This window comes from Geotrypetes seraphini, chromosome 4 (assembly GCF_902459505.1).
Source record: "Geotrypetes seraphini chromosome 4, aGeoSer1.1, whole genome shotgun sequence".
Classification (NCBI taxonomy): domain Eukaryota; kingdom Metazoa; phylum Chordata; class Amphibia; order Gymnophiona; family Dermophiidae; genus Geotrypetes; species Geotrypetes seraphini.
In genome coordinates, this window is record NC_047087.1 from 162,972,045 (window position 1) to 162,992,328 (window position 20,284).

The following is a 20,284-nucleotide window of genomic DNA, read 5'->3' on the forward strand; positions in this document are numbered from 1 at the left end:
AAGGATGTCTTGAATAGGATGGTTTTTATTTCTTTTCTAAATGATTTGTAGTCTGGAGTCATTATCAGTAAATTGGAGAGTTGGCAGTCTAGTTTCACTGCTTGTGTGGCTAGAAGGCCATCGTACAGTTTTTTTTTCGTTTGACGTCTCTGATTGGGGGATGCATGAACGGTTTGTGTGTTCTCCTGTGTCTGGTTGAGATATTTTGGATTATGTGGTTGTTTAGGTTGGCTGGGCTATCTCCATTTATGGCTTTAAATAGTAGACAGTAGAATTTGAATTACACTCTTGCTTGTATTGGGAGCCAGTGTGAGTCGAGGTATGCCGCTGTGATGTGGTCATGCTTCCTCAGTGAGTAGATAAGTCTTAGCGCTGTGTTTTGAACTGTTTGTAGTTGTTTTATCATGGTTGTAGGGCAGGGGAAATAGAGTATGTTGCAGTAGTCTAGAACAGTGTTTTTCAACCGCTGTTCCGCGGCACACTAGTGTGCCGCGAGATGTTGCCTGGTGTGCCGTACGGTCAGGGCCGCCATCAGGGCAGTACCACCAGTCTAGGGAGAGGGGCGGTCCGCCCCACGTGGACAGGAGAGAGCTGGACGGGGGACCCGCGGAGTTCAATACAACTCGAGCCGCGAGGCTCGTCTTCTGTTCCTGCCTGCCCTGCAGCTAACATATAGCCGATCGCAAGCGTTCCCCGATGTCAGCGCTGACGTCGGAGGGAGGGCTTAAGCAAAGCCTGCCCTCCGACGTCAGCGCTGACGTCGGAGAATACTTCCGTTCGGCTATTTGTGTGCGGCAGGGCAGACAGGAAGCAGAAGACAAGCCTCGCGGCTTGAGCTTCGTTTTGCTGAGAAAGTTGCAAAGATGGGCTGGTAGGCAAACACGGAACACAAAAGGGGGGAGGGAGTGCGTTTTGGACACAAGGCATGAACTTGGGAGAGAGGAAGGGAGGGAAAGAGATGCTGAGGTGGGGGAGGGAATGGGTTTTTGGACACAGAAGGCATGGACTTGGGAGAGAGGAAGGGAGGGAAAGAGATGCTGAGGTGGGGGAGGGAATGCGTTTTTGGACACAGAAGGCATGGACTTGGGAGAGAGGAAGGGAGGGAAAGAGATGCTGAGGTGGGGGAGGGAATGCGTTTTTGGACACAGAAGAAATGGACTTGGGAGAGAGGAAGGGAGGGAGAGAGGAAGGGAGGGAAAGAGATGCTGAGGTGGGGGAGGGAATGCGTTTTTGGACACAGAAGAAATGGACTTGGGAGAGAGGAAGGGAGGGAAAGAGATGCTGAGGTGGGGGAGGGAATGAGTGTTTGGACACAGAAGGCATGGACTTTGGAGAGAGGAAGGGAGGGAAAGAGATGGTTGTGTACACGGGGAATAGAAGAAAGGAGAATTTTTGGTCATAGGGAGGGAGTGAGGTACAGATAGTGGCATACCAGGGTGGGGGGGGGGCAGTCTGCCCCACCCCGGGTTTACGTCCCAAGGGGGTGCACAGCTGGCCACCCTCCAGTGTTGTCCCTAGGCCGGCAAACTGCGGCTCTTTAGCCACTTGAGTGCCACCGCCGCCAACGGTGTTGTTGGCGGTGGCAGCATTATAAAATACTTTCTTTGTGTTTATTTGATTCCTATTCAAGAGAATTACTTTATATATAGTCAATATAGGCACAGAGTTAAATTTTTTAACATTTTCTAATGGTGGTGTGCCTCGTGATTTTTTTCATGAAACAAGTGTGCCTTTGCCCAAAAAAGGTTGAAAAACACTGGTCTAGAATACCTAGGACTAGGGACTAGACCAAGAGCTGGAATTGTTTTCTGTTTGTTTTGTTGTAGTCATATACTAGACCCCTGAAGAAGCCGCCAATAGGTGAAACGGGTCCCCGTTGGGCATAAGTTTTATATTACTACAACCAAGATATCGGCACCAAAGTAACAAAGAGATAAATGCCGGTTTTAGTTATTTATTTCGCACAAAAAGCACTTTATATAAGTTATAAGCACAGAGCATTAGCACTTTTTCAGTTTACAGGTACTGAGCTCGATGAAAGATACCTTTGTCCTGCAAAGACTGTAGAGAAAATTTTTATGATTATACAGTGCAGGCATCTGAGAGCACAGTTAATCTAAGAAGTGAGTTTTGATTAGAGATAATTTATTAGACAAGTCTGTTTGTTTGGATTATCGGACGATTCAGTTGACTTGTTTCCATTGTGGAGTAATTTAGTGTTTTCACTATTTATACAATGACACTTGAAGATAAGCCAGATAATCCCCATTAGGTATCCCATACTTCTCTTGGAGCCGAGCAAAAGGAACCACCCCTTCTTCTCCAAACAAATCACAAAAAGTAATCAAACCCAACCCTGCCCAGGTATGAAACACTCTGTGCTCATATCCTGCTACAAAACGAGGTTCTAATCCCTTTCTGTCCATCACGGACCCTTAGATCGGCAGATCAGAACCCGGTTTCCGTTCCCTCTATTAAGGAATTTTTCTACACCAGGAAAACCAACTTTTCTGTAGTTGCTCCTACTTTATGGAACGCATTGCCATCTCAAATCCGCCACGAGAAATCAATTGATAAATTTAAGACCAAATAAAAAACATTCTTATTTCAAGACGCGTTTTCTTGCTCTTGAATATAATCTATTCTTAAACACTCCAACCGCTTTCATGAAGCGATCCCATTCCTAATGTTTCATCCTTCCCCTTTCCATTTCCTTTCTTTTTTTTTTCTTTTTCTTTCTTTATTTATTAACTTCTAACAATGTAACTTTTCCCTTCCCCGCTTTCTTCCTTACCATCACTATCTAGTATGTCCAGTTAAAGTCTGAATGTTCACAACCCCACTCTAAATATCTTTTTTATTAGTATTAGTTATTTTTTTTTTTTTATTTTATATTTATCAAATTTTACATTTTATAAATCAAGTATTCACTTGTACAGAAAGTTGAAGAAAAGCAGGAAAATAATACTCATAGGTAAAATACATAATAATCAACTAAATAAAAATAAATGTTTAGCTTAAATTCAGCTCAAGTCCTCTAAATTAGATCCAAGAAGGATGAGGCGGACATATTAACAGATACTAACAAATATCAATTCAAATATTAGGAAAACAAAGTCCCTTAGCTGAGGAAGGATATCATTTATTCAATTACACCTCGCTTGATTTCCCTTCATCCAGTCGAGTTCCTGCCAGAAAAGCTGTCAACTGGAATGGCTCAAAGAATACATATTTCTTCATATGGTACTGTATTACACATTTGCAAGGGTGTCGTAGGAAAAAAGTCCCTCCAAGAGATATAACACCTGGCTTCATCAAAAGAAATTCTCGCCTTCTTCTCTGGGTTTCCCGTGCCAAATCTGGGAACATTAATATTTTATGTCCAAGAAATTCTTTCATTTTATTTCTAAAGTACAATCTAAGCAACCAGTTTTTATCTGGTGCAAGAGCCACCGTAAGAAGCAATGTTGCCGGAGATGCAAGCTCTCTGTCCGAAAGTTCCAGGATTGCTGAAACATTAAGTGGTTGATTGTCCTCCTGTTGTTTAAGTGGTACTTTAGTAGTTTTCATTGGTAAGTAGTATACTTGAGTAAATGGTGGTAATGTATCCTCTGGAATACCCAAAATCTCTACCATATAACGTTTCAACATATCTCTAGGTGTCACAGAGGCTATCTTAGGAAAATTAATCAAGCGGAGATTATTATTACGAGAAAAGTTCTCCAAAGTTTCCAATTTTCTGCGCAAACTTGTGTTATCTTTTACCATTGCTTCATTAAGCTGTTTTGATGCTTTTAACTCCTGTTGTATATTCACAATTGAGTTCTTGGATTCATCAATTTCAACTTTTATATTTTTTATATCATTTTCTTGAAGAGTAATTTTATTTTCCAGCTGCAAAAGCTGGGGCTTAACAGACTTGGCCAGGTCAGCAACTAAGTCCCAGATTGAGTCCAGTGTTACTTCTCTGGGTTTTTCAATAACATATGAAGGATTAGAAATTTGAATAGTCTCACCGGTTATCATCTGATTCTGGCAATCCTTCTGCTGGGCTGAAATGATCCCTGATGTTTCCAAATCCTCTGTACTTCTTGGACTCACCTGAAAACTCAGGGAGTCCATCTCCACGCTCCCCTCTCTGTTCTTCCTGGCCTCCGAGGGTAGGTGCTTGCCTCCTTCCGGGAGCTCCTCCACTCGTGGGGAGCTGGTAACCTGAGGAGGTGGGGGAGGTGCCCTAGCGTCGGGGCTAAGCGTAGTCTCTAGCCCCAAGGAGATCACCTCATTTCCGCCTCTCTGAGGCGTCTCCAGCGGGGGGGGGGGGGGGGGGGTGCCGACGCTGCCGGGGTATCCTGCATCCGACGCAGGAGCTCTTCAATATTGCCGAAAGAGGGGACCGCTGAACGCCGCGAGGCTCCAGCGGCGCTGCGGCCTCTCCTCTTCGGCATCTCAAGTAAGTAATCGCTCCAAAAAGAAAATTTTTCAATCAGTCTTCTCCGGCGTGCTACTCAGCGTCCGGGACCGTCGGCCATCTTGGATCTCTATTAGTATTAGTTTTATCCTATCTTAATTTGTAAACCGGCTAGATACTTGTTGAGGGTCGGTATATTAAAATTTAATAAAACTTGAAACTTGAAAACTAGTTCAGTACGAATAGGCGCCAACGAGGACACCAGTGCCCTATTCCCCAACATATCTCTGACCCTCTGCTACAAGAATAAAAGGTGACGTAAGAATGGATTATCCAATCTCTTTGCCCTGTCCCTGATAGCCAAAGCCTATATTTAAGTGGTTCTAGACCCCCATAATCCTGCTCTAATTGCATCCCACTCTTGAATGCCCCTATTTCCCAGTCTAAGAGCAGTCGGAGCTGTGCGGATAGGAAGTACCAAGACAAATTAGGGAACCCTCGACCCCCCCCTCCCCCAACTCTCTAGCGACCAACATCACTTTTTGGGAAAACCGGGGAGGCTTCCCCTGCCCTATAAACCTCCTCAACTCTGCACCCAAAGTAGCCTACATACAACAAAATATTATCCGCAAATAGTGCAATACGGTGTTCCATCCCCCCCCCTGTACAAACCCCCTTAACAAGGGATGATTTTGAATACAAATAGCCAAGGGTTCAATGGAATTCAATTCTAATTATACTGTCTCTTATTCAAAGCAATAAATGGCACAGCCCCCAATTACCTAAACAACCGCCTGAACCAAAACCTTACCACTAGACAAAGAAGAACCAAGACTCCTTTTACCTACCCCCCACTCAAAGGCACACAGCGCAAGAAGATGTTTGACAGTCTACTAGCGACGCAAGCAGCAAAACTGGACCATACCATCTCCAACCTGCTGATAACAACAAGCGACTTCAAATCTTTTCGCAAAGAAATCAAAACCCAACTATTCAAAAAGTTTATACAGATGTCATATTCTTTGTAATTTCCCCTGAAAACTGCCCAATCTTCCTCACTGTATCCCATTCCCTAAATTGTAATTCACCAATCTTCTTGTAATTCTTGTAATCTTCCTTGCTGTATCCCATTCCCTAAATTGTAATTCACCAATCTTCTTGCAATTCTCTCGAAAATATCCAGATATCTCTTTGTAATTCTCCTGGAAATATCCAGATGTCTCTTTTGTAATCTGCCCAGAACTGCAAGGTAGGAGCGGAATAGAAGTCAATAATGTAATGTAATGAAAGAGGGTACCCCTGATGGGTCCCCCGCTCTATAGGAAAGAAGTCCGTATAAGATTGATTGATCCGGAGACAAGCCTTCGGTGAGGCATAAAAAGCCTTCACCCAACTACTAAAGGGAGCAGCCATTCCCATATGCTCCATTACCTCCCAAAGAAAGCCCCATAACACCCTGTCAAAGGCCTTCTCAGCATCAATAGCCATCAAAACCTGTTTTGTTTCCCAAAAGAGATGTAAAGTCCACCTAATATTATCACTCATTTGCCTTCGTTGGATAAATCCCGACTGGTCTAAATGAATCAAGCTTGGCAGAACCCTACCCAATCGCAAAGCTAGCACCTTAGCCAAAATCTTAGCATCCAAGTTCAGCAAAGAAATTGAATGGTAAGAACTGCAATTTTGAGGATCCCTACCCGGTTTTAAAAGAACTACAACCCCAGCCTCTCCCATAGATTTAGGCAAAAAAAACCCTTCCGGTACCCCATTCGCAACCCTCACCAAAATAGGACCCACTAGATCCAAAAATTGCTTATAAAACCTGGTAGAGTAACCATCAAGACCAGGGAATTTTCCATTTTTAAGCTCCCTAATCACTCCCTGGATCTCAATCAAGGTAATAGGTTCATGAAGCAAATCTCTATCAGGCAGAGAGAGCTCAGGCAGAGGCAAAGTGTCCAAAAATCTCTGATAAACAGCTGAATCTTCCCTTGCGAGCCCACTATACAAGTTCTTATAGAAGCTCAAAAAGCCTGGTGAATAGCATTGTCAGTAACCTGTAATCCTCCCATGCTATCTCTTACCCTAATGATAATAGCTTTAGACTGCTTAAGCTTGATATATCTAGTCAGCTGAGAGCTAGATTTATTACTATGCTCATAGATACTCAATTTAAATCTCTCCTGAAGACGATCAATCGCTTCCATCTGAATTTGATTAAGCTCTTCCCGCAATCTCAACAATTGTGGCAGACCCCAAGGGTCCGGATCTTGTTTATGGGACTTCTCCAACCTAATTACCGTAGTTGTTCACGAAGTTCTAGATTGAGCTCTTTGCTGTTGAAAACGAGCGCCCCATTTATTAAAAAACCCCATACTACCGCCTTCAAAGCATCCCACAAGGTCACATCAGAAACTTCCCCTGTATCATTAAAGGCCAAAAACTCTGAAATTGTCTTTTCCACCTCAACAACTACCTGGGGAGCACCCGACAAGGATTCATTTAATCTCCAATACTCCTTACCCCCATGTGTAATGAAATCCTGACAAGCCATCCACATTGGGGCATGGTCCGAAATATGCATGGGTTCTATCTCAGTTGTATGTAAGGTATCCCATTGATTACTATAAATCCAAATGCCATCAAGGTGTGTATAGATCTGTTGTGAATGGGAATAATAAGTATAGTTTCATTGTACTCCATGCTGCAGTCTCCAACTATCTATCAACCCCAGAGCGTATATTAAAGCTCGGAAAGCTTTGCTAGAAGCCTTCAACATACCCATCCCTCCCCTAGAATGATCCAATTGAGGTTCTGGTGAGACATTAAAATCACCACCCAAAAATACTGACCCTTGCACAAAATCAACCAGGTCCTCCTGCAATTCCCGAAAAAACTCCACTTGGCCTGTATTGGGTCCATAAAGATTGACAATCGTTATGGAATGGTCCTGCAGTTTTCCCCTGATTGCTAAACAGCGTCCCTGCTCATCCTTATATTCCTGTACAATTTGTAATCCCAGCCCCTTTCTCACCAAGATTGCCAAGTCCCCCCTTCTTCTTGTTAGACCCCTGCCCCTGATGAGTCCAAACCTTTTCAAATTGAGGCACTTGCAACAAAGCAGCATCTCTGGGTCTCAAGTGTGTCTCCTGTAGCAAACTAATATCCCACTTCAGGCGTTTCAGTTCCCTGAACACCCTGCTCCGTTTCAGCCCATTAACATTCCATGAGCCAATTAATAGTTCCTCTGTACCCCTCCCCACCCCATCTCATCCCTTCCCTCCTGAAATCCCGTGGATCGTACTCCACCCCTATCCCCCCCTGCTCCCCTCCCAAGTTTCTGATCCCGGTGTATTCAGATCAGCCAGAACAGGAAAATGAGGTCAAGTCAAAGAGGCCTTCTGGCACCTTAGTCCCCCCCCCAAAAATATCCAAAACACTCCAAATTATAAGTTAAAGATTCCCAATCCCCGTGACTCACACTCAAGTACTGCACACACTCCACACGCACACTCCCCCATACACATACACTACCAATATCCCATAAACAGCAACGCTATAACCCATATACCCCTCACCCATTCCCACAAATACAGTCCCCATCCTGCTAAACTCAGACACACATCACACATACCAACTCCCATCCCATCCCAACATACAGGAAGTCCCACAGAGCCATCCCAGGACCCGCTCAATTTGAATGTCCCAAACAGAACAAGCAAGAGTCTAAAACCAAGCAGATTACTACATCCCCGATCAGCCAGTGCTAGTAGACGGCAGGCAGGTCTTCTCATGGGAAACTTGAGGCCCCAAACCAACACCTCCGGTGCCCCGGACTGGGGATCATCGCAGGTTCTGATCTGCCTCCGAACCACAGCCAAGGTCCTTCATCACCTTCCAAGCCTCTTCCACTTTATCCATCCTTTGGGTCTTTCCATTTATCGTGAGCAAGATTCAAAAAGGGAACGGCCATCTATTATGGTGCCCTGCTGACTGGAGCACCTGGGTGACCTCCCTAAATGCTCTCCGCTTCTGTAGGGTCACGGATACCAAGTCCTGGTACACTCCAGTAGGTAATCCCTGCCAAATAAAAGAGGGATTTCGTCTCACTGCTTGCAAGATCCTCTCCTTGAGTAGGTAATCTCCAAAGCAAGCAACAATATCCCGGTTACCCACAGCTCGTGCTGGCCCCAAGCTGCAAAGTGCTTTATGTATAATTATAGCTGAGGCTTCCACCAGCTCTTCTTCTCCCAGCAGTTGACTACAGAATTCCCGCACGACCTGTCTGGGTCCTTATATCGATCAGTTTCAAGAACCCCTTTAAATCTTAAATTGGAGCAACGGGACCGGTTTTCAAGGTCCTCCATCTAATAATAATAATAACTTTATTCTTATATACCGCCAACAATCTTGCGACTTCTAGGCGGTTTACAATGAAGAGAAACTGTACAGACAGCGACTTACAGAGTATAGCTGAGAACATCTGATAGTAACAACAGTGATAATAATAGCAACAGTTTATATACTGCAGGACCGTGAAGTTCCGTGCGATTTACAATGAATTAGAAAAATTCCATAAATTGAGTGGAGCATTCATAGTTAGAGATTAGAGGTTAACAGTTTTCAAGATCAGATCTGGGTGGGATTACGAAGGGGGCTATTGTCCTGAATCGTTACCTAGGTATTTCGAGAACAGGTATGTTTTTAGGTGTTTCCTAAATTCACCATAGTTGTTTGTGTGTGTAATTAGTTTTTCTAAGTCTTTGCCCCATAAGGCTGCTTGATACGATAGAAGTTGTTGATGGTATCTCTAGTTCCTCAAGTCCTCCAGCTGGGTATTTGTCGCTTCAGCCAGCGTTTTAGAATCCATTGCTACGGCCGCCACATGGCCCAGTTTCTCTTCAGAGGCCACAACGCGAGTTCCCAACTCCCCCACTTCTGCACAGAGTTCCACCAGCGCTGCCTTTCCATCAGCCCACACTCCTAACATTTCCTCTTTTAGCTCACAAAACAGCTGCTCCACAGTCTCCGAACCCAGCCGTTCCACATCCAGTCGAGAACTTGCAGGTGAGCCCGCGATGGCCTTCTCGGGCTGCTGTGCCATTTTGACTGAGCCTATTGGTGATCAGCAATGTTGACAGTGGGTTTTAACGCTCACTGTCCCAGGAAACTAAAACTTCTCGAGTTACTTCCTGCTCGCCATGCACTCCCCCAGCCACTAGCACAGTTAGAAGATCCAACTCTCCTCGGGACAGTTCTGCCGATTCAATTTTCCATCAAGCCCCTTTGGAGCTCAAAGCTCAAGCAGCCATACTTCAAGCTGATTTCACTTCCTCCCATGAAGTTATATTATTATAAGTAATCCTCATAACAGAAGGATATATCTTGCCCTCATCTGTCTTAATTGCAGTCTAAGTGACAACAACTGCTTTCTCAGATATGCGGTGTGCTTGGCAAAATCAGGAACCAAAGAGATTTTCCCCTCCTGCCATATCAAAATTTTATTTTCTTTGGCAGCATTTAAGATGTCAAATGCTTGGTTAAATCTGAGAACTTTAAAAATAAGGGGGGGCGAGGTCCACTAACTTTATTATTTATGCACGAAGGGATGCGATGTGCTTGCTCAACTTCAAAAGGTACTGAAAACTTAAGAGATAGTACCATAGGAACAAAGTCCTCAATAAAGCTAATTGGATTAGCTCCTTCAGCTTCCTCTGGTAATCCAAACAGCCGAATATTATTTCACCTGCTACGATTGCTTAATTCCTCCAGCTCTTTATTTAATCTCATAACAATCTTATGGTCTGCACTGCATTGAATTAATTTTTCCTTCATTCCTGTCGCACGCTGCTCCAAATTCTCCGTCCTGACCATACATACTGTGAATTGTTGAGAGATGTTAGCCATCTCAGTTTGGAGACTGGTAACTTTGGTATTGGTATCACAAAGCAAATCCTTAATGTTATTTAACTCTGCCTTAACAGTCTCAATAATATCCGCCGCATCCTTCGGCAAGGGGACCTTTGAAGGTGTTGGTGGGTTAGGTTTTAGTCTTTTCCCCCCACCTGTTGCTGCAAAAGCCATTTCCAATTTTGTTTGCCGGCTCGATGCCATAGGATATTGTAAAACAATTTTGAAGTAAATTGAAGGATTTTAAAATCAGTTAAATAATGCTGAAGCACAGTGAAGTGAAGAGCTCAGTGACTACATGTCCATCTCCATGCGCAGCCAAGCTCCGCCCCCCAATACCCAAATATTTTTCATAATTTATGTAAATTATCATCAGAATATAATGATATGTTAGCTTCCCATCAACTAGTATTGAAAGGAGACAGATTCAGAACAAATGCTAGGAAGTTCTTCACTCGGAGGGTGTTAGACACCTGGAATGCGCTTCCAGAGGAGGTGGTAGGGCAGAGTACGATTTTGGGTTTCAAAATGGGATTAGATGATTTCCTGAAGGAAAAGGGGATTGAAGGGTATAGTTAGAGGGTTACTATACAGGATATTAAATGATTAGGGAATAAAATGTTTTGGGTAAAAGATCACTTACAGGTCATGGACCTGGGGGGGCTGCCGCTGGAGCGGACTGCTGGGCATGATGGACTCATGGTCCGACTCGGCAGAAGCGATGCTTATGTTCTTATGTTATGTTCCTGCCTACCCCAATCCCCCACACTTGCTTTATTTGATCAATGGGCCATTCCGATGGCCATTGGTTCAGAGCTATTACAGTGACATCAGCTCCAGTATCTAATAACCCTTGAAACAAAATGTTAATGAGATATTCATTCACCAAAAGACGACTATTACCTATTATTTGTGTAAGAGAATATACCTGCTTTGCAGTAGAACCAAATCCTTGATTCACACGAACCACCTCTTTTCCTCCTGCAGGTGAGCTGAATGGCAACAAGATTAATTGTGCAAATGATTCTCCTAAACTTACAGTTTGGGGAATGTTAGTCCAAATTTGCATCTTTATATTTCCTGTGTAACCAGCATCTATCACTCCCGGAATCACAAATATACCCTTTAGGGCAGCAGAAGATCTGGTAATACCAACCCTACAGAATTAGGAGGTAAAGGTCCCGAAAGCTGAGATTCCAATTGATATATTTCTTCTGCTATTTTCAATTCCTGTTCTGCTTGAATATATAAGTCTATGCCCGCACTTTGAGTTTTTTCAGATTTTGAATTTAACACAGTTGATTTGTGCTTGAAATTTCAAGGGGCCTGTTATGGTAGTCTCTGTTTGTACCGGGGCAAGAGACATGCCCGATGGGAAGTATCCCGAAGGGTTGTGTCTCACTGTTTCTGAGCGACATTGGTTAGCCCAATGATATCCCTTCTTACATTTTGGACAGATATTAGGGGGTTGCCCTCTGTTCAATATGGGCGGTTTATTAATATTTGCCTTACAGTTTTGTTTAAAATGTTTTTACCACAGCCATAACAATTGCCTTTTGGGGTGGAACTTTTTTGTTCTGCAGCTGCTTGAAGGTCCATTTGATATGTTTGAGTGCCAATATCAGCACAGGCTCGCAGCATATCGGCTAAGGTAATATCTGTCCTGTTGCCTAAGCCATGTAATGCTTTACAGCAATCTAAATTGGCATTGTCTTTGGCTAATTTCATCATTAAATCACTTTGAGCCTCATTATTATCTACTTGTCTTTGTATTGCTTCTTGTAACCTGTTTATAAAATCTGTATAAGGCTCGATGGCTCCCTGTTTGATGTTTGCATAACTTTTAACCGGTGTTCCTGAGGCTGGTACTTTATGATATGCTCTGAATGCACACTGACTCGCTATCGTCAGTGTTTCTGTTGGAAGTATACTTTGTTAGGGAATAGTGGAGAAATTTCCTGTCCCATATAACTGATCTGGTATATAAAGCCCTCCAGACTGTAAAGCTCTCCGTTGAGCTTCCCTTTGATATTCACTATCCCACATAACATATTGACCCATAGTCAATACCATGCGCATAATGTCTTTCCAATCTTGTGGTATTAAAGTATGCGCCCCAGCCAGGGTTTCAAATAACCTAGCTGTGAAATTACTTCGTAAACCTATCTCTGAAATAGATTTACGAATTTCTCATAACATTGCAAAGGATAATGGGTGATAAGTAGCTTTCTGTCCTGGACCATTAGGATCTTGAGCATATGTGACTGGGTAGACTTGAATTAAATCTTTCATATCCTCTGCCTCTAATTGCCCTTCCTCTCTGGCCTTTTTCATCATTGCTTGAAATGCACTTAAAGGGTACGTTAATGTTTCTTCCTTTTTTGCACTTAAAGGAACTGGACGTAAAATCCTAACCTTTCAAGCTTCCTTCTTTTATCCCTCTAACCCTCAAATCAACCTGCTCTGCTCTTTTTTCCCCCAAAAAGGACCAGAAATCTTTTTGTAAAACACCCTCTTTAACTCTTTTGTAATCCACCTTGAACCGCAAGGTAATGGCGAAATAGAAATCCCTAATGTAATGTAATATGAGTTTTGGATATGTGTTCTGACTGGAATAGTCAGGGGGGAACGGTTAATGAGACCGTTGACACCTTGTACGATGCCTCAATTCCTACCTTTTCCAAGGCACATTTACACTTATGCCATACCATTAATATGCCTGCCGATGCTTTAGGTTCAGCATACAAAACTTTCCCTACTCTAATCCAGTCTTCTAATTTTAGGGATCCCTCTTCTGGATACCAGGGGCAGTGCTCTCCTATTTCTTGTACTAAACATTGTGACTGCGAATCAGATACCTCTTTATCTCTATGTCTCAGAATATACTTCAATTCTTTCACATGAGCACACTGTAAATCTGATAGGGAATTTCCCTTACTTACTCGAGAGGATCCCAGAGGATGAGGTGCACCAAGTCTTATCGTCGGATGGATTAAGCAGGGCGAAGGGTCCCTGTTCGGGCACCACTTGTAGGGATTGAACACACACAGCACACACACAGGATAAGAGTCAGGCGGAGGTGTTGCCGTGGCAAACTCCGAACTTCTTTTATTATGCTTCTATGTCATAATGCATGGAGAATTTAAGCTACAAAGAACGCCTCGGAAAACTGGGACTGTTCACCCTCGAAAAGAGAAGACTGCGTGGGGATCTGATAGAGACTTTTAAAATATTAAAAGGATTTGACCAAATTGACCAGAAAGCAGCATTACTGACATTTTCAGATGTGACACGGACAAGAGGTCATAGCCTGAAACTGAATGGCAGCAGGTTCAGGACAAATGTCAGGAAGTTCTGTTTCACACAAAGAGTGGTGGGCGCTTGGAATGCTCTCCCGGAGGAGGTGGTGGCAGAGAATACTGTTCTGGGTTTCAAACGCAAGTTGGATGCACACCTTCTTGCAAATCATATTGAGGGATACGGAAATCCGGGTCTCCAACAAGGAGCACCTAAATGGGCCTCCGCGTGTGCGGATCGCCGGACTAGATGGACCTTGGTCTGATCCGGTGAAGGCGTTTCTTATGTTCTTATGCTAATGACATCATAGTAACTCCCTCGATTACATGTCTAATGATTGGTGGATACAAAGTCACATGCATTTACATCATGTCACCCTCAACTCTGCACGTAGTCAATGCCTGATTAACACGTGGACAAACCCTGAGTCTTTGCACGTATTCAATGCCTGTCAGCTGATGTCCTATTCCAAATAAGGACTGCTTAAGTAAGATGAGGGTTAATTTGTGACAGGTAAGGGGGAGAGGAAATGATTCGGCATTCTTTCACAGGGGCTTAGAAATCAGTGTGCTGACCTCACCCTGTTTCAGAACTGTGTCCCTTCATGTTATGTTATAAATTTCTGTTGAAAATTATTTTTTTTCCTGAGTTACAGTGGCAATCAATTTTGCTTTGAATGTTCTGAAGGGGACATTACATTCCATTGGCAATGTGGGAGGTGCTGAATGTTGTGAGTAGCACACGTCTACAAAACCCAGTGTGTGGGAATGGATTGATGACCTAAGATTAACAAAAAGAAGATTAACCTGAGATTAACAGAAAGAAGATTATCCAGGTAGGAACCTAATTTTTCATTTTGTACTCTCAAAGAATTGTATTTGAATTCATTTTTATGTTTTTGTTTTTAAATTTAGATTCAGGAAATGAGAGCCAAAGAAAGCCTAACTCCTACAATGGAGACTTAAATGGTTTATTGTTACCAGACCCAATTTCAGCAGGAGATGGCGTCTCGCTATCTGAACCGAATCTTCGAAACGCTACCATGGTAAATCTACAGGAAAAGCAAGTCATGTAAGTGTTAAAGACTAAGGTAGTAGTAGGTTTTTTATGTATACTTTTAACTGCCATTTTTTTTTCCAAATTAGGCTATCTTGGATGGTAGCATTTTAGTATAGCACCTTTCAGCAGGAACAAGGACATTCTGTAGAAGGAGGAATGGTAATCCAAATCCAGGGAAGTGTCTTATGCTTTTAGCAACCTAACAAGTTGCATGGTAGTGACAGTCTTCATTTCTTTTCTTCCACTGATAGGCAGAGAACATTGCGTCTTAAACCTCCTTTGCTAGTTTAGCTTTGAAACCTGATTATACAGGCTGATGTGAATAATAATATTAAGCAGGATTTAGGGGGCCATATGCCAATATGTGTAATAAATAATTTTTTTTCGTATCAAATTTTTATTGAAAAAAATGTGAACAAAATCTACAAATAGCTCCTTCGGGACCATCAAACAGTATACAAAAAAGACAATCAAAATACAAGGTCCACCACCCACAGCACACCCACCAAAAATTCCCTCACAGCAAATAACAAAATACCCCCAGCAAAAACCTCCCCCCTCAACAATACAATAACCAAACCTCCCCAGTCCACTCCCCCCTTCCTCCAACCCCCACCCATCCATCATTCCTCCCCTGCAAAAGAAAACATTCCCTCCCTCCCCGCTCAAAAATCCACCAATACTCAACCCTGAAGTTTACCAAAAATAAAATCCCAGTCTTTGTGATGCACATCAAAATATCTATGTTGTTGAGCAATGACACATTCCATATGTAATAAAGACCCACCCTATCTTTCCATTCCCCTTCTGTAAGCACCACTGGCTTTTTCCAATAAGAGGCTAACAAACATTTGGCTGCAGAGAAGCCCAAACTAAGGAGTTTTCTGCGCCACCAAACATCCCTCAGGTTAGTAAGATCCAATCAACAAGTCTATGGGGTAAGCGAAACCAACTCTCGCAACCAGGCAGTCAAACGTCCAGTAATCATAACCCAATAGGGTCTGACCTTAGCACAATCCCACTAGACATGTAAAAAGGTCCCTCCCCCCTCCCCACATCTCCAACAAATATCAAGTACATTAGGAAACATAACGTGTAAATGAGCTGGAGTATAATACCAACGAGATACAATTTTATATGCATCCTTCTGAACCAACACGCAACTGCGATCTCGGCGGCTGCAGAGGAGAGGAGCCAAATCGGAAGAGGATGGGCAGTGCAAAGGAGAGAGGCAAGGTCGGAGAGGGGAGGAGACCAGACCGGAGAGCAGAGGGGAGGAAGCTGGATCGGGGTAGCGGTGAGATGTAGCACCGCCCACCCCCACCGCGTCAGAGGTCGCATCGGGGCCTGGGCTCCCCTTTAAGAGAAGGGGAGCCAACGGCGTGCAGCCGTTTGGCGCGCGGCGAAGGCGAGCGGCAAAGGCGCTCGCCTTAGCGAGAGCGTCTTTGCGAAGGAGCCTTGAGAAGGAGCCAGGAGCCCAGGCCACCCAGCAGCAAACTTCTTTTCATTCTCATACTCCTTCTTTTCTTACTCATTCTTCTCTTCTCTCTCTACTCTTTCAGCTAGCTGCACGCCAGGGCACCACCTCCACACACCGAGGGACTACAGGAAGGAGAAAAGTAAAATGGAGGCAGCAGGAGCCCAGCGGAGTTTCCCAGTATGCTGCATCGGGTGTCATATGTATGCCTACCTCCCCTCCGGGAGGCAGGCGTACATATGTGGTCGGTGTCAGGAACTGGAAAGCCTGAAGAAGGAGGTCGGGAGACTGCAGATCAAGGTCCAGGAGCTGGAGGGACTCTGCACCTCAGAAGAACCATTCTGGGCAACTGAGGATTCCACCAGAGAGAACCACATCGAGGAGCAAGTTAGGGAGCTCGAGAGATACATCGAGGAGGCCTGCAGGATGGTGCAGGTACAGGATCATCAGCATTACAGATGGGAACCAACAGATGGAGGACGTAATCCACCAGACGCCAGGGGACAGGAACCAACAGATGAAGGACAGAATCCGCTAGACGCCACGGGAGAAGGACCTTGCGGAAGAACCGAGGAGGCAGAGACCCACAAGAACCCAGAGGGAGAATCTGTGGGCCGCACCAAAGATACAGACCTGAGACCAAAAAGGAAGCTGAAGAAGGGGAAATCAGCAATCGTAGTGGGAGACTCAATCCTGAGAGAAGTGGACAGTCACATAGCAGGAGGGAGAGAGGACCGGCTAGTGACATGTCTCCCGGGGGCAAGAACGAAGGACATCACCGACAGAATCGAGAGGATTCTGGAAGGAGCTGAGACGGAGGAGACAACAGTGATAATCCACGTTGGAACCAACGATGTCAGCAGAAGAAATTACAACAGGACTACACTAACTGAGCAGTTCCAGACCCTGGGAAGGAAACTGAAGCTGAGGACAAGGAAGATAGCTTTTTCTGAGATCCTGCCAGTACCGAGGGCGGATGCGAGGAGGCAGACCGAGCTGCAAGCAATAAACGGATGGCTGAGGAGATAGTGCGAAGAGGAAGGTTTCCACTTTGTAAGGAACTGGACCACTTTTTGGGGAAAGAACAAGCTCTTCAGGAGGGACGGACTGCACCTGAGCACGACAGGAACAAGAATGCTGGCAAACAACGTCAATAATGAAATAGACAAGGCTTTAAACTGAGGAGAAGGGGAAAGCCGACAGACGATCTAACAATGACGCTTCGGACAAGAGTTTCAAATGAAGATACTGAGCGGGGAAAAAGTAGAGAGAGACTTAAGGATGAACAGGAAAAATGTGAAAAAGGACCAAAGGATGAAATACAGGGGTACAAGGAACAAGTGAAACTAGAGAGCAAAAAGAAGAACGAACAGCAGGAGATAGAGGGACATGTGAAATTGGGGAGGCAGGCTAAGGACGGGGAAGGCATGCCGCAGAAGGAGGAAGAACAAAGTGAACCTCGGGAGCCGACAGTCCATAAGGGGGTCGGAGGGAACACCAAACCACGAGAAAAACCAGCAGGGAAAGCAAACAACTGGGACCTAAATTGCTTATACACAAATGCAAGGAGCCTAAGAACTAAAATGGGAGAGCTAGGGAGAGCTAGAAGTCATAGCCAACAAAGAGGACCTAGACATAATTGGAGTCACAGAAACATGGTGGTCTGAGGACAACAAATGGGATGTGGTCCTACCAGGGTACAAACTCTACAGGAGAGACAGGACGTACAAGAAGGGTGGAGGACTAGCGCTATACATAAGGGACTCCATTCACTCGACCAGGATGGATACAGCAATAAGGGCGAACGGTTTGGAATCACTATGGGTTAAGTTACCAGGAAGAAATGGGGCTGACATAAAACTGGGACTGTACTATCGCCTACCAGGACAACCGGAAGCCGAAGACCAGGATCTGGAGGCTGAATGGAGGCAGCAATGCAAAAGCGGAAGTGTGGTGGTGATGGGGGATTTCAACTACCCTGGGATAGACTGGAGCATTGGACACTCCAACTGCACAAGGGAAACAAAATTCCTGGAGGCTGTGAGGGACTGTTTCATGGAACAGATGGTCATGGAACCGACGCGAGGAGATGCCACTCTCGACCTAATCCTCAATGGACTAGGGGGACCCGCAAAGGAGGTGGTAGTAATAGCACCACTGGGAAACAGTGATTACCACATGATCCAGTGCAAATTAGAAGTAGGAACATCAAAGGTAAAGAGAACCACGACAACAGCTCTCAATTTCAGAAAAGGGAACTATGACGCTATGAGGAAAATGGTGGGGAAGAAACTCAGAAGTGGCTCAGGGAAGCTGGAGACCGTTGAGAAGGCCTGGTCCATACTCAAGGACACGGTGCACAAGGCACAAAACCTGTACGTCCCCAGTTTTAGGAAAGGGTGCAAAAAGAATCAAACAAAAAACCCAGTGTGAATAACAGATGCAGTGAAAAAGGCGATAGGGGACAAGAAAATATTGTTCAGAAAATAGAAGAAGGACCAGACTGAAGACAATCAGAAGGAACACAAAAAACACCAAAGGGAATGTCACCGAGTGGTTAGGGAAGCAAAAAGAGAATATGAAGAGAGGCTGGCGAGGGAAGCGAGAAACTTCAAACTGTTCTTCAGGTACATAAAGGGAGAGCAACCGGCAAGGGAGGAAGTGGGACCGTTGGATGATGGAGACAGAAAGGGAGTGGTAAAGGAGGAAAAAGAGGTAGCCAACAGGTTAAACAAGTTCTTCTCGTCGGTTTTCACGAGCGAGGACACATCCAATGTTCTGGAGCCCGAGGAGATCATAAGTGGGGATCAAGATGAAAAACTGGAGCAAATAGAGGTAAGCCAAGAGGATGTCCTTCGACAGATAGACAGATTGAAGAGCGACAAATCACTAGACCCGGATGGAATCCACCCAAGGGTACTAAAAGAACTGAGAAACGAAATAGTGGAAACACTCCAGCAAATATATAACCTATCCTTAAAAACTGGCGAGATCCCAGAGGACTGGAAAATAGCAAATGTCACGCCTATCTTCAAGAAGGGATCAAGGGGTGACCCAGGAAACTACAGGCCGGTGAGCTTGACCTCCGTTCTGGGAAAGATGATGGAAGCACTGGTTAAGGACAGCATCTGCGAGCACATAGAAAACAATGGACAGCTGAGGGCGAGCCAGAACGGCTTCTGCAAGGGAAGGTCGTGCCTCACGAACTTACTGCACTTCTTTGAAGGGATTAACAGCCAGGTGGACAATGGGGAATCCATTGACATCATTTACTTTGACTTCCAAAAAGCCTTCGACAAGATACCCCATGAACGGCTGCTCAAGAAGCTGGGGAACCACGGGGTGAAAGGGGATGTCTATCGATGGATTAAACACTGGTTGGAGGGCAGGAAACAGAGGGTTGGAGTGAAGGGCCAGTACTCAGACTGGTGATGGGTCACGAGCGGAGTTCCTCAGGGGTCGGTACTGGGACCGCTCCTGTTCAATATCTTCATAAACGACCTGGAGATGGGGACGAAATGTGAGGTTATTAAATTTGCAGACGACATCAAACTCTGCAGTAGGGTTAGAACCACGGAAGACTGTGAAGACCTGCAAAGGGACCTAGCGAGACTGGAAGAATGGGCAAAAAAGTGGCAAATGAGCTTCAAAGTAGAGAAATGCAAGGTCATGCATGTAGGGAAAAAGAACCCAATGTTCAGCTACAAAATGAGGGGATCACTGCTAGGGGTAAGTAACCTTGAAAGAGACCTAGGTGTGTTGGTGGATACAACAATGAAAGCATCGGCACAATGTGCAGCAGCTTCCAAGAAAGCAAACAGAATGTTGGGTATCATCAAAAAGGGTATCACGACCAGGACAAAGGACATCTGACAGACAGGCCTGGAGAGTCAATATCAAGCTCTACAACTCAATACTAAAAAAAGCAAGGAAGAACTTCTATGAAGATAAGATCTCCAGATCCAACAACCAGAATAGCACACTGTTCAATATTTGGCGCTCCCTAACCACAAAAAATGACCCCACCCTTCTCCCCTCATCTCCTTCAGCCGAGGCCCTGGCAAAATTCTTCAATGATAAGATCACTACCTTAAGACGCTCCTTCCTGCCCGCAGTCTCCTACAACTCTCTGC

At 44.6% G+C, this 20,284-nt stretch overlaps 1 protein-coding gene across 4 annotated transcripts in view; it reads left to right on the plus strand.

The window, feature by feature from the left end:
* EDC4 (enhancer of mRNA decapping 4) overlaps nt 1-20,284 on the plus strand; it is a 1,195,251-nt gene that overhangs the window by 22,531 nt on the left and 1,152,436 nt on the right. For all 4 annotated transcript variants that reach the window (XM_033940763.1, XM_033940759.1, XM_033940760.1 and 1 more), the window contains exon 2: nt 14,530-14,686. In XM_033940763.1, the coding sequence (XP_033796654.1) occupies nt 14,658-14,686 (29 nt within the window). In that variant the 5' untranslated portion in view covers nt 14,530-14,657. The remainder of the gene's footprint in view (nt 1-14,529; nt 14,687-20,284) is intronic.